The sequence below is a fragment of the Herpailurus yagouaroundi genome, unplaced genomic scaffold (assembly GCF_014898765.1).
Source record: "Herpailurus yagouaroundi ecotype Mexico unplaced genomic scaffold, PumYag 199, whole genome shotgun sequence".
In the NCBI taxonomy this organism is placed as follows: domain Eukaryota; kingdom Metazoa; phylum Chordata; class Mammalia; order Carnivora; family Felidae; genus Herpailurus; species Herpailurus yagouaroundi.
Window position 1 is genome coordinate 6,689,126 of NW_024412430.1, and position 14,660 is coordinate 6,703,785.

At 41.5% G+C, this 14,660-nt stretch overlaps 1 protein-coding gene across 1 annotated transcript in view; it reads right to left on the bottom strand.

Moving 5' to 3' along the window:
- Positions 1 to 14,598, bottom strand: part of RORB (RAR related orphan receptor B) — a 195,242-nt gene extending 180,644 nt beyond the window's left edge. Inside the window, exon 1 of the mRNA XM_040449339.1 lies at positions 14,325 to 14,598. Within this exon, the coding sequence (XP_040305273.1) occupies positions 14,325 to 14,331 (7 nt within the window). The 5' untranslated portion in view covers positions 14,332 to 14,598. The remainder of the gene's footprint in view (positions 1 to 14,324) is intronic.
- Positions 14,599 to 14,660: the final 62 nt, after the last annotated feature.

Consider the following 14,660-nt stretch of genomic DNA (forward strand, 5'->3'; position numbering starts at 1 on the left):
CCCCCCCCCGGATCCTCAGTTTGTTCTGAGTTTTTAAGAGTCTCTTATGGTTTGGCTCCCTCCCTCTCTTTTTTATTCTCCCTTCCCCTCCCCCACGGTCTTCTGTTAAGTTTCCCAGGATCCACATAAGAGTGAAAACATATGGTATCTGTCTTTCTCTGTAGCACTGCTAGGAATTTACCCAAGGAATACAGGAGCACTGATGCATAGGGGCACTTGTACCCCAATGTTCATAGCAGCACTCTCAACAATAGCCAAATTATGGAAAGAGCCTAAATGTCCATCAACTGATGAATGGATAAAGAAATTGTGGTTTATATACACAACGGAATACTACGTGGCAATGAGAAAGAATGAAATATGGCCTTTTGTAGCAACGTGGATGGGACTGGAGAGTGTTATGTTCAGTGAAATAAGTCATACAGAGAAAGACAGATACCATATGTTTTGTATGCATTTTATATAACTTAGATCACATAATATATACCATATTTCATTCCAACTTTTTTTATTATGACACTTTTGGTTTAGTGAGGTGAGGAATGATATTGTTCTTGCGCATCATTTTACCCCTAGAACCTAAAACACATTGTCAGGTATGTATAATCATCACCTAATACTAGGGAAGTATACTGAACACGCAGTAAATACATATTAGTGTAACAGCGACTATATACTGAATGAAAGTGTGCCGTAAAAAAAGTTTCCCTATATTATTGAAAATATCATGATGACAGTACAGTAAGTCTTCAGGCACAAGTCTTTAGGTATATAGGCTTGTTGATACTTTATTTCCTTTGGAAAGATTCCCAGAAGGTGAATTACTAGGCCAAAGAGTATGATCATTATTTTTTTTAATGTTTATTTTTGAAAGAGAGAGAGAGAGAGAGAGAGAGAGAGAGACAGAGTGCGAGTGGGGGAGGGGCAGAGAGAGAGACGGAGACACAGAATCTGAAGCAGATTCCAGGCTCTGAGCTTTCAGCACAGACTCCGACGTAGGTCTCCAACCCACGAACTGTGAGATCACGACCTGAGCTGAAGTCGGACGCTTAACTGACTGAGCCCCCCAGGCACCCCAAGTATGATCATTATTAAGCCTTTAGGCACAATGACTGTACCAATATAAACACCTGCTATAGAATATGAGGGTGTCCATTTCATCACACCCTGCTATAGTTTGACAGGTGAAGATGCCATTCATATTGTTCTAATTCTTTAATAAGTGAGGCTGAGCTCTTCCTCACCCAATGTTTATCAGCCAATCACATTTCCTCCTTTTGGAAAACAGTTGTTTATGTTTTTTGGCTGAGGACTATTTTTGTAAGGCACTGAAACCATACTCTTAAACCGCTAAAAAGCACTTTGTTTATATTTGGGGGTTTGCTTTGGCCCAGCTGCCCCAGGCACGCTCCTATCTCGCCCGTCCTGCGTGTCTCCCACGATCGCTGCGGGGATCGTCTAGGTGGCATCCACAGAAGCTGGCTGGAAACTACAGAGCACCACACACAGGTAGGAGATTATTTTCCTTCTCCCTGCTGTTACATTTGTAAAGATGTGACGCTGCGTGTGTCAGCTCCTCTCAGGTCTACACAGTCCCTTTTTAAAATGTTTTCAGAATTTTCCTTAAGAGCAGCCACGGTACAAAGACTGACAGAATTAATGAGCACGAAAAAAAAACCATATCCCCATTTCTGAAAGGGAGAGTAAGCAAAGCAGGTATTTTACATGAGGTGAAACACAGAATCACCTGAGATAAGCCTACAATTTCCCCCACTATGATATTAGTAAACACACCAGGTACTAAATATAAGATGAAGACAACTCAAATGCAGATTCTGGTGCAGTCCATTTTCTTTCTAATAGTAGCTGTAGTCAAATTTAGTCTAGTGTGGGAGTCGGGACCATTATAAAATAGGATCAATTCGAGACCTGGAGAACGAACAACAGGGTAGGGACGGTGTTTCGAGCTCTGTGTATGGTACAGCTTACCGAAGGGGCCTGAAAAATCAATAATAGTGCACTGATGATTGTGCTTTTAAAGAAATATGAATGGACTTCACTTGAAAGCACAAAAATTAACCATCTAAGTGGCAGCTTGCTGTAAGGAATACTATGGTTTCAGCCAAAATGCAAAACACATTACACTGCAGTATTGTTAAGGAGGAGCAGAACTCTGTATTTATTTAGAATTCATGTCAAATTTAATTTTTTTTTTCTTTATGTGGCAGGGCACAATTAGACATGGCTCCCCCTTAAGTTGTTGAGATTTTTCCTTAAGAAAATATTTTATGCTTGTACAAAACAAATTATTGGACAGGATGACGCTTTTGATGCAAATGATGTGCTGACGGGACTTTCAATCCCAGTCAATCACAAAATTGATTAAACTCAGGTGGGTCATCGGTGGTATACTTGGCTATTCAACCCATTGCTTTGCTTGAAGTGCTTATGGCCAAAGATAGATATCCCTCCTCTAGACAAACATAAAACTCGTAAGAGAAAATTGACAAGCTGAGGGACAAATGAGCAGGTTAACATTATAAATTATGAGGCAAGTGCATGTCGGTTACTGAAAGAAGAGGAACTTCATATTTAAACATCAACAGTGTTTATGGCTACCTTCCCGTAAAGTTGTTTCCTTCCTTAAAGTAGATGCAGATAACGTTGGGATCTTAGTGGAGGAAAAATCTGTAAATACAGTTTGACTCAGAATTTGACATCTCTGTAAAAGATGGCATTTAGTTTATAAAACCAATTTTAGAATCTTTGAGAAAATTTTATTCTGTCTATATTTGGAATTTGTCATTATTTTTACTGGATAGTTTCTATCGAGAATCTGTAGGTATGTCCATAATACTTATTTTAATGCTTCCTGGGATCAGTAAATGTCATTCCCATTATTTTAGGAGTAAAAACAGTGGAGAGGTATTGTTTGCCCAAGGGGATCTTGTGATTGAGTAGAAAACAATTTTACTTCATGATTAGGTATTCTTTATATGGCCGAAACACTCATGAGAGCTTTGGTAAAAAGTTTTATCTCGAGGGCCAATGCTGGTCACACGGTGGTGGAAGGTGCATCTGCACTTAGCAAGTCTGAACGCCGTAATTTATTAGGCTGCTATGTAACTGATGTCCGCTGTGGGTGCAGCGGTGGCAAAAAAAAGTCATACAGCCTGAGAAAGAAAACACAGAGTAACGAAAATAGAACTGGAGTCAGAGTCAGAAGCCCTCGATTGAAGTCAAATTCTGATCTCAACCCTTTTTAACAAATAATTACGGACACGTCATCTATTTTTCTCCTTTACGAGAAAAGGATGTAGTCAACACTGGAGATCTGAGAAATTCAAATGAAACAAAAAGTATCTAAGGAATTCTGAAGGGATTTTATAGGAAAACCACTTTTCTTGAGACTTAGAGGGCACCTATTACATACTGTAAGTACTCAGTAATCAAGATTTATGGAATCACATTGAAGCACCATCCACCGTTGGGAGGTCAGCTCCCTATCTGTCATGTGTTTTCTTTTACTTCTTTTGGTCACTGTAGTATGATTAAAAAAAAAAAAGTCTTTGTTTGACTCTAAATCAACACTCATCGCCAACTGCGTTAGATAACCTTTCAAAAATCATTAACGAAATTGCGGTGGAGAGGAATTCAGTATCAATTTATTTCATTAAAAAAGAACACTTTCCACAACAAATAAAATAAATTCTGACTAACTCTGACATGGATGGCAGCCAGAACTGCCCGTTAGAAATATTAGTAAACAAAACAAAATAAAACAAAAACATAACTGGAAGGGTGTTAATGCTGGCATTCTTATTATTGGTATTTCTGAGCTGTCTTTGGAAAGATAATCCTTTCCTTTGTTCCTTTGGTACTTCACTTTTTTATTTTAATCGCAAGAATGAAAATATATGTACAAGGGTGGAAGTGCCTAGAATTAAGCCTTTTGAAAGATAGTCAGCATTAAAAAAAAGAAGAAGAATATTAGACTGTTTTAAGCTTAAGTTTTGAGCAAACTGATGAGTAGATTAAGATCCTAAAAATTTCAAAATGAATTTATCTGTTTGTAAAAAGAAAAAAAAAACATATTATTGCCAAGAAGCACTGCACCTTAATGATACGATGTGTTTTTCCTGAACAAATGTTCCTCTATTTAAGCAGACTGTGTGGCATTTGCTCATATTCAATAACTGTGGAAATTTGGAACAAGGTTTCTTCTTTTTTTTTTATGAAAAAGTGTTTAATTCCTTTGCTATGTGCCAGGAACAACTTATGTACAAGTTAATAGGAAATTTTCTGTGTAATAATTTTATTATTTGACCTGACAATAATACTGGTGGCCAACTATTCATTAGAAACTCAAGATGTCGAAGTCGTTTCAACTTGTGTGTTAATTGTTTGATTCTGGGATCTAGAAGCTAACAGCTGCTGGATGGTAAAATATGACTTGCACGTTCATTCCAGCTCAAGCGATACACTGAAATTTTTACTTGGGAATTTAGAATAGGGGTCTAATTCATGCTAATGCGGTGTTATGAAACACATCTGAAGTACTTTTATGACCCACGCCTTGGGCAAGTGAGATGAAACATATTTTAAATGTAGCTCGAAAAAGAACTAGTTACAATGATTTTCATTACACTATTTAGGCAAATAAAAATAGTACCACTGTCTGAATTTCCTATTCTCAGAATTAATTACAGGCAACAATACATTCTGATCCCATTTAACGGGATTGTCTTCAAACAGTCTTTTTAATAGAAGGATCAAAATAGGGGGTTAATGTTTACTAACTACTAGGCATATTTCCATGAGAGCCAGAGTGAAAATCTAGACTCATATTACATACATCACTTCCAAGTAAAACCACTGTTCTCCACAAAGATTCAGTCTACATTTGCCACCTAGAAAAGCACACTGGCACAGGAATATCGTGGATCTATGTGTCCACTGTTGTGTAACACACCAGCACCAGTGCAGCAAGAGACGAGGGAGGAGGTGTCTAGAAAAACAGTTGCCTTCTTAAATAATTCTTCAATCAAAGCTTCTAGAAGCTACAGGGGTCTCTGTGTCCCCTCTCTTCCAACCTCTCCCCTTTTAAGAAAAGCTCCAAGAAGAAATGGGGTCATTAAGCCGCCTCTGGAATTCTTCGAGGGCCAAGAAATAAACAGATCAAGTACAACAGCTGTTACATCATCAGGGTGTGTTACAAGAGAAGAGCACCCTTCCTCAGTCTAATGAAGGCCAATTAATAATCAGCATTTTAATAAACATATCTGTTTTTCAAGACTGAAAGCTTATGACTCTGCCTTGCTAGCCATGTAGAAGTCTGAAGATGCAGTTCATGCTAATGCAGACGGTTATGACCGAGAGAGGCAATTTGGCTGCTTGGAAGTCTCAAATGGTGAAACTGACTTTGGTGAATTCTCTCCAGCCCCGGGTCTGGTTGTGAGCTTTGTAGGCTCAGAAACTTGATCTCACCAGTGTTTCAGAGTGGATGAGATCTCTGTATGAGAATTCAAGGTAACAAAGCTCACAAGAGCGATTGTATAAGACCAGCATGCCAAATTATCACTTCAAAATGAAGAACCTAATTATGAACTGCAGTGGATACTTTTTTCAGTCTGATCAGTGATTTACCTACAGATAGTGTTGGGAAGGGCATGGCCAATAGTTCCTTTATACACTCACATTTTTATCAGGATCTAGGAGGCCAGGAATCTTCCTTCTTTAAATATGCTTAAAAGAAAGAATAACTCAAAAGTCGCCAAGACCATTATGTGTTGACTTTATAGTTTAATTTCCAGAGTTCAATCTTATATCCAATTTCTTAGAATGGAAGAATTTGAAGAATACCACTTATGGCCCTTAGACACTGCTGACATACCCTATCACTTCAGTAGATTTTATTCTCTCCGATTCCAGTAATCTAAGATACCTCCTAGAGCAGATATCATTACTTTCAGGCATTACCTTAAATGTTAAAGAAAATGACTCTCAATGTGTATCAGCCATTTCTTTATTTTGCAAAATTAAGAACTTCTCTGATAAAAACAAGTATATAAGGACGCCGTAAGGTGTCCCTCCTTTTTTCCCTCCCTGGTGCTATTTTTTTCTTACGTGCTCTAGTCTTACAAAATTATTTCTCTCCTTCAGTACGTTTTCTTTTTGTAATTTAAAATTACCTTAGAGGTTTCTTTGAAAATCATTTTACTAGTAAAAGTTTTGTATGAGAACAATACTACTACTTGTTCTACATCAGGAATGCTCTTTTTGGAACAGTTCTGATAAACTAAATTTCACATAGTACCAACTGAAAAGACAACTGGGGAATACAACAAAGAAAATTTTAATATATTTCATTCATGATGAGCCAATTAACTAACTAAACCTGGACTTCTATTCATCCTTACAGGCGCATCGCAAATATCACTTGCCCTGCAAGAGTGGTTCTGATTGTGTCTCCACAGCATTCTCTTCTGCTCTTGCTTTGACCATGGCTTTAACTGACGAGTTGTGTATTCTTTGCCAACGTGGGCATGCTTAAGGCTCAGTTCTGTGCCTTGCTTTGAGTAGATGCTCAATAAATCCTGAATAAATAAATGTGAGTCGCACACATTCCTACTCGTGTATAGGTATGTCTGCGAAAGATGAAATCTTAGGCCTATACTTTTTTAAATGGAATCTGGAAATGGAAACATTTGGGAAGATGATCTTATTCTTGTATTTGAGAGTCCATCTTACTTTGGACTCTGAGAAATGAGTGGCTCAATGAGTTGGACAAAGTTTTCAGAACAGAGGAGAATCAAAATTAGCTGGTTCCAAATAAGGAAAGAAAGATGTATTTGGAAGTGGTATTAAAAAAACAGTCAGAAGATTAAAATAAAATGTTTTATATTTTTTGTGTGTGGCCGGTAATACTCATTTATTCCATGCCAAGAAATGACTGTAAATGCCAAGGCCTTTTAAAAATAAGCTTTTGCAGTTTCCTTTTTAAGGATGATTTTCTGTCCAAATTCATAGAATACCTTTTGTACTTCAGATTTAATTTAAAATATTACATATCTGCTGTTGTCACATGTTCACAACATAACTCTAATGTAAAGAATGTAACAGTCTTTGAAGAAGGATGCTTTACCGAATAGCCATATGAAAAAGTTTAAGAATGTAATTTAGATTAACTTGTAATATTCATTGTTAAAAAAGCTTTCCTATGAGATAAAAATCTACGCAACAGTTTTCCTTAAGCAACCCAAATCTTTCATATGCCCCATGGTACCAGGATACTGGGCTCACGTGAGTACAAAGTGAGAGCTGGTGACAGAAAAATAATTCAGTACACAATCAGATTAATTTTCCCATTCTTTGCTTTCTGTAATTCCTCTGAATTAGAGAAATAGAACCCAGGACCACATGATATGATGAATAATCACACACAAAAATGACATCAAGAGATACTTGAAGCAAAATACTTTGGCAAAGTGAGTTACAAAGTCAGCCTACCCAGCCAGTTAATAAAATATTCATGAGGCAGAGGTGAGCATGCCTAAGTCAGAACAAATTACTTTTGCTCTTTTATAAGAGCATGTTTTCCAACCAGTTTTTAGCTTCGTGTTTTGGAAAAAGGTGATATGTTCATTGTGTCTTTCATAAGACCTTGCCTGAGCCAAGAACATCCTAATTTAATTCTACGGCGAAATTTATCATAAAAGTATAATAATTATTACAAAGTTATATTCCCTTCCAAATATTCATAAAATAAGCACTAACCAAGAAAAATACGTGTTATATTAAGAATAAAACAGTATACCTTCTCAGTGTTATTTTTAAATGTTTTAAATGCTTATTATGCAAGGTATTAAACAATGTAGGTAAAAACATATATACTGAATAACATTTTGAACTCCTCAGATACGCACAACTAAAATTGCACTTATTGAGGAGAAAACAAATCTGGGGCTTGAAATATCGATGGCCACATGATGTATCTTTTTATTTTATTTTATTTTTTACGTTTTTAAATTTACATCCAAATTAGTTAGCATATAGTGCAACAATGATATATCTTCAAGGGGAACAGAGCAGACCGAAATTCCAAGTGGCTTGCAATGCATAATCATTTTGTGACACTAAGATCACACTGTTTTTTCATAAGAACCAACCCCCCTCAACGCCATTAGTTAACCACATGGTTATTATAGTTAGCTTGATTCACTATAAATGCCGTTATAACACCTGTGGTTTCCCTCATTAAGAATTGAATGGATGGGGTCAGGGGTTGAAAGGGCAGCATATGCACTATGAAAGAACTAGTTAACATAGCCTATTATATTGGTGCACTGGTAAATCTCATTTCTATTCATCAGATGATTAGTTCAATCAATATTTATTCCTCTATGCTCCCTTTGTCTTGTGCTACAAAGGAGACATCCTTCAATTCATGGCATCAGCCTTGTTATCTATGAATTTGTAGCTTAATTTGAGAGGGAATATTTTATTTATTTGGCAGTCCTGAGTTCTTTGATTCCTTTTCTCTCTAATTATCATTAGGTAGTATAATGGAGTTTTGTGTAGATTATTTATAAATAGATGCCATTAACAGTTTCTTTTTATGCGACTCAAGTACCACATGTATTCATTTCTTTCTTTTGAATGCTCTGGAAAGTTGCTTCTGTTTCTCTAAATATGTTTGAATTTGGAAGTCTGGATTGTGAAAGCAAAGATAAGAATGATTTTCTCTCTCAAATATTCATTCTTCTTGTCTGAGTGGGCGGTTATAGGCACATACATATACATATTGTGTATCAGTGTGTATCAACAGACGCCTCCAAAGACTGCTATTATCTGCTAGGGATTCTGTTAAGTCAGAGATTCTATTCAAAGTAAGATAAATATTTGCAAGAAGCTGTAATTGGAAGATGATTACAAAATTACAGGAATAATACTTTATGTGTAGAGCGCTCATTTTATCAAAGGTCATTATTCATTCCATTGCAAAAGACTTATTTCATTTGTCTACTTAATTTCTATCCTTTAGGTAAGAATGGATGGAATGGTAAAACCACATATTAATTAGTAAGCACAACGTCCACTCCTAATATTTACTTTTCTGTATATTTTAACATCACAATAAAATGTTTCATTATTCATTAAATGAACAGCAATATAATTTAAAGCCTTTATGTTTTGTTGCATTTATACAGCAAACACAAAGAAAAGAAATTCTTTTCTTAACGACAGAATAAGAAAAATATACGTATATACTAAGCCACCTCAATCACTAATAACTTTTGCACTAATAACATAAAGTGCTCATAACCTTTGATTTGTTTTAATCTGGCCAGAATTTGATGGCTTTAACCTGGAAATTACTTCTCCTGCTTGCTCATATAATTATCTGTAAGGCTTAGATTTCAAGAATGTACAGTAACAATGATGTTATTGTTCACAATTTAAAACCTTACTTGATTTACAAATTTGCCGAACACCAGCATATCTACCTATGTAGAATGTTTTTAACTTGATAATTTACTAGAATACTTTTAAACTCTGTATTAATTGAATGCTACAATATGCACTTTAAATTAGAGGTATATATACTCATTGCAATGAAAAAATCTGTAAGTGTTGTGATTCACACTTTTATTTTTTAGAACTATTGTAGTAAAAAGCATAAAAACTACAATGGCCACATTATGTTTCTGAAAGGTGGACACAAGTTTATAAAATGTGATATAATGGCTGAAAAAAAAAAGTTTTGCTTGTCTTTCTCTTTTTATCTACAAAAACTTGAGTCATGTTAAAATCCTAGTGCCAATTCTATATATGCTACTTTTAGGGAAAAAGTAGGTATTATTACATAGTTCGAGTGGCATTTTCATGAAGACCAACCCTAAAACTTAACATTTTCTTGGTGCTGTAAAATCCTTGGTGCTATAAAATCCTTGTTGCTGTAAAATTAGGTTTCATGATTCTGTAACATTTAAATTTGAAATACAGTGTATCCTCATCACGTTCACACCAGAATAACTGCTTTTAAGGCTATTAATAGTTTAGTATTTAACAAATTGTCACCAAAATAAGTAAAGGCTAGCATTCATATTTAAGAGTATAAAATAAACATGCTATTTATGTTAAAGTAAAGCTTCACATAAACTACTTTAATAATGATACGAGAAATCATCTTGTAAGGATTTTCTAAACAGTATAGCAAAAGCTATACCATTCTTGATGTAAAATCCAGGACTTCTAAGTTTTAAATGAATTCTAACAAAGGCGTTTTAATCTTGTATCCCTCATGTTTATGAGGCCTGCTCTTCAAAAGTTCCCCCTTTATATTTCCATCCTGGTTTCCCAGTTCCTGATTATCTGAACATCTAGACAAGTAAAGACAACCCTTGCTGTTTCTAAGACATATCCCAAAAGCTGAGGATGTCCTACACTTCTGTGTCATAAAACTTGCTGTAAATTCACTCAGGGTGTTGGAGATGGGGGGAGGAGAGAGTCCCAAGTGGTAACCACCTAGGAACATATTTTATGTTTCTGGCTACATATTTTTTTTCCCAACAATACTTGAAATACAGCTTCAGAATTTTTCTTTAAACTGTTTAAATGTTCACTTTTCTAGGAATAAGGACAGCTTACTGATGATTATTTAATGAACATTAATGGACTACTCACAGACATGTCCTTCCAGCAATGTTTGTTGTTTTTTTTTTTAATTGGGAAAGGTGGAATCTTGGTTAGAAATATTTCATTGGAATTTGTGGAAGAAATTAAGATAGAAATCTCGGTTAGAAATATTTAATCGGCATTTGTGGAAGAAATTAAGATAGAGAACTCATTTAGGAAATCGAAAGGCCTGGCCAGCAGGACATTCAGAGCTCCAGACTTCCAAAGGGCTACCATGCCTCTCAGAGCAAGCTACTGTTTTTCTCAAGTTAGCAGTTAATAAAAATTAACTACCTGAAAATAATAGATGAAAACTGGGCTTTCAAAAAGCCAAGCCCCATCCTTGTTTACAGCAAGCATAAAACCAGATTTCTAATCCATAGAGGCCACAATCACCTATTGATTGCGAGGACATCTGTGCCCCTGTTTTGGGAGGTAGGGCTTTCTGCGGAGGCAGGGCTGAAAAATCTGACCATTTCTGTGTGCCTGTGTACTAAACAGCTGACAGGTTTCTCAGGAAGGAGTCTTGAAACCCACACCTGTGCTCACCCGTTTCTCACCTATGGACAGGGTCCAATTAAAAGTCTTCCCTTTCGCCTTTAGAAGCTATTAGAAGCTATTCTTTTTGAATGCAATCTGCGAAGTAGCATCTCTAGAACTTAAGTGGTACCCTCTAGCAGACAAAGGGTGACGTGCTTTGTGTGCCAACAAATACAACCTCCTTCGCCCCAGGCCAGCCCAGAGTAAGCCACCGAGCTAGGGACAAATCAGTTCAGCAGTGGGCACGATAATGACCTCCAGGATCAGAGCCTTTTAACCCCTTTCTTACCCATCAAGCTTCCGTTGAGATAAAGTCTCTTTTAACTACCACAGATCTGCCCGAGGTCGGAAGGAGGTGGAGGGTGGGTGGGTTTGCTGGATTGGTCCCGAGGGAGACCACTTAATCCTGGACCAAGTTTATGTCGCACAAAGCGTCCTGACTCAGGATAGTTACCAACTGCAAACACTGAAGCCGAGGCCAAGGCACTGACAGGGACCCCTTGGAGATGGGGAGAGTGTGTGTGTGTGTGTGTGTGTGTGTGTGTGTGTGTGTGTTGGGGGAGGGGCGTGCACGGGAGAAACGGAGTGGGTACACAGTAAAGCCAAGTTCAAAAACCGTCCCCTCCCCTTGTGGTAGGCTGATTAGTATCCCAGGCACAAGAGAAAGCTGATTCCATTCGGCTCTCACTTCTCAAGTTCACACTCAAGTTCAACCCCGACTTCCACAAGACCTCTGAGTAGCCTGGATCTCTTCTCAACCTATCCTTAAAGAACAACTCCTGCCTTCCGCGGGAAGGGGCAGTCTGTAGGAAATGCACAGGGATGGCTGAGGAGAGACAGTGAAGGGTCAACAAAGGAGAGCCTGGGAGGTAGAGGAAAGGAATCTGCCACCTTGTAAGCTTGCAAATTTTTCTCCAGTGCGAATCCCCGGTTCGCCCTTGTGAGTTAGAACTTGTAAGCTCTTCTGGGCAGCCTGGCTGGCGTGACGCCTTTTGGAAAGTGGGTGTGGGCTTCGACTGGTTTCTAAAGGTGAGCCCTAGGCGAGGCGCCTGGCTTTCAACCCTTCAAGCTGCTGCAGTCCCTGAAGCGAGCGCGGTGGCGAACCCGGACTGCCTGGGCTTACAGCTCCTTCAGGAGCAGCGCGATCAAGCTACAACCCACTCCTGCCTCATACTCCTCGGGTTTTCTTCAATTTAAGGGGCGAGTGAGCGGCTTTTACGCCGCAGGTGCTAGTGCCGGGTCGCAGCGTAGGTGACTCGTGGTTTCGGACCTTCAGAACATAAGAACACCGCCACGGGAGGAATGTTGGAAGGGTCGAAGCAAGGGAATTCCGGGCGACCTGGCAGCCCCAGACCAGAGGAGAGGAAATTGAAAGGAGAGCGGATGGTGGTGAGATGGGACAGAAAAAGGAAAACAAAGACCCGGGGCATCTTTCACTTAAAGGTTCTATACTCGCCAATTGCCCAGTATAGTTTTCTGAAAGAATTTAGACAGTGGAGCATGTGACCAAATCCCCAACTGGGCCCCTCAACCGGAACCAGCTCGCCAGCGCAGATGCCCCACTCCCAGTGCACGGGTCAATCAACCATCCCACCAGACCGTCCCTGTCCCTGATCTTCAGCTACTTCCCTCACACCCACTTCCTTGCACAACCTCTCTGTTCCTTCTCCTCCTTCCCTTTTCCTGCCACGTCCCCAATGCCCAGCCAGCTAACCCAGTCCCTGCCCCTAGTGTCAAGCTATGGGGACTCACTATGCCCAGCATGGGGAGCATGCCGCCTGCTCCCTCGGGGCCCTCCTAGAGAGGTGCTGGGGAGTGAGGGGGAGGTGTGCACTGCCCGGTGGAAGGTGACGAGTGTTTGCAGTTCTTCCTGTCGGTCCACCTGTCGCCGGGTCAGGGATGTAGGGAGGCCAGGGGCTGGCCGTTTCCAACTTTCTGTTACCAGGACCCGGAGGGCACGCGGAGGGTAGAGGAGTGCCCCACAAAACCGAAGAGTGGCCAGGAAGAAAAACGGAGGGAGGGGGGAGGTGAGGCAGGTGCCCAGAGGCTTGCACGTAACCCATGGCACTCTGGCACCGGGCCCGCTCTCCAAGAAAAGAGTGAAGTTGTGGCCGAGCAGAAAGTAAGGGAGTGCGCGCAAGAAACCTGAGGGTCCCAGCACTGCGCGGGGAGAGACGGACAGAGTGACTCCCTAGAGCCGGCCAGGCCATCTGCTGGGGCAGTCCAAAGGGTGGCCAGAGGAAGCGTCTTTCCCCTGTCCCCCGCGCGCTGCCCCACAGCTGCCAGCTCACCCCGAGAGACCTGCCACCGCCGTCGCCGCTGGGGGTCTTGGCTCGAGGGCTCACCCGGCACCGCCTCCCGCAGCGGCCCTTCGACAAAAGAACCTTCTCTGACGCGGGGAGCGCGGGCTCTCCTATCCTCTGGAACTTTCTCCGCACAACTTTTTTCGGGGTGGCGCTCGTCCCTGGACCGCACGGGCTCCGCGCGAGGACCTGGCCGGGGCGTAGCGCCGGCGCAAGAGAACCCGCACAGGGGACGATCTCGGAATCCGCGTCCAGTCCCGGGACACCACCCCTCTGCCCACCACTCCCACGAAGGGACGCGTTCGCGGCCCGGGACGCCGGTGGGCCTAGCAAGCCCGAGTCTGCGTGCCCGCGCGCTCCCGGCCCGCCGCCTGCCCGTGCGCCCGGCGCGCCCCACCCCGGCAGGCCACCGCTGCGCGCCCGGCGCTTCTAGCCGCTTCTGCCGGGAGGCAGCCCGCTCCCGCTCTCCCTCCACCCAGGGTCCGCTTCCGTACCCGGGAGTGACAAGCAAACACGGCTCGGTGCAACTCGCGGACTGGGAGACCGCAACTAGCGTCGCTCCCCTCTCCAAAAAGCGCCCTCCTGCGTCCCTCCAGAACTCCCGAGAGGCATCAACACCTTCCCACAACTTTCTACGCCCAGGCCGCTCGTAGCCCACCTGCGAACGCGAACTCGAGCACTGCGCGCCGCGAACCTCTCCCCCCCCCCCCCCCCCCCGGGCAGCGTGCGCTCCCCTCCCCCATCTCCCCATCTGGCTGGAGTTGGCCGGACCCGGGGAGCCTCGGGGTCCGCGGGCTCGCTTACCTCGCATGGTGTGGCCGCTCTCCCGCTCCGCGTAGTCATGAAGCTGCTCCCAGCCCGAACCCCGGAGAGCCCAAAAATCCTGCTCAGCACGAGTGAAGAAGGTGGTCGGCAAAGAGCTGCTCCGCCGAGAAAACCATCCCTTTAGGCGGACGCCGTGGCCAGAGGGTGACGTTTGCCGCCGCCGCCGCCGCCGCTGCTATGTTAACAGTTTTGATGATGGTGGTGATGACTGTTTTGATGGTTGTTTGGTTGTTTGTTTTCAGGAAGGGTGGAAAAAAAAATGGGCTGTCTGGCTGGTGCCTGGGTTTTGTTTTGCTTTTGTTTTTTTTTTTTCTT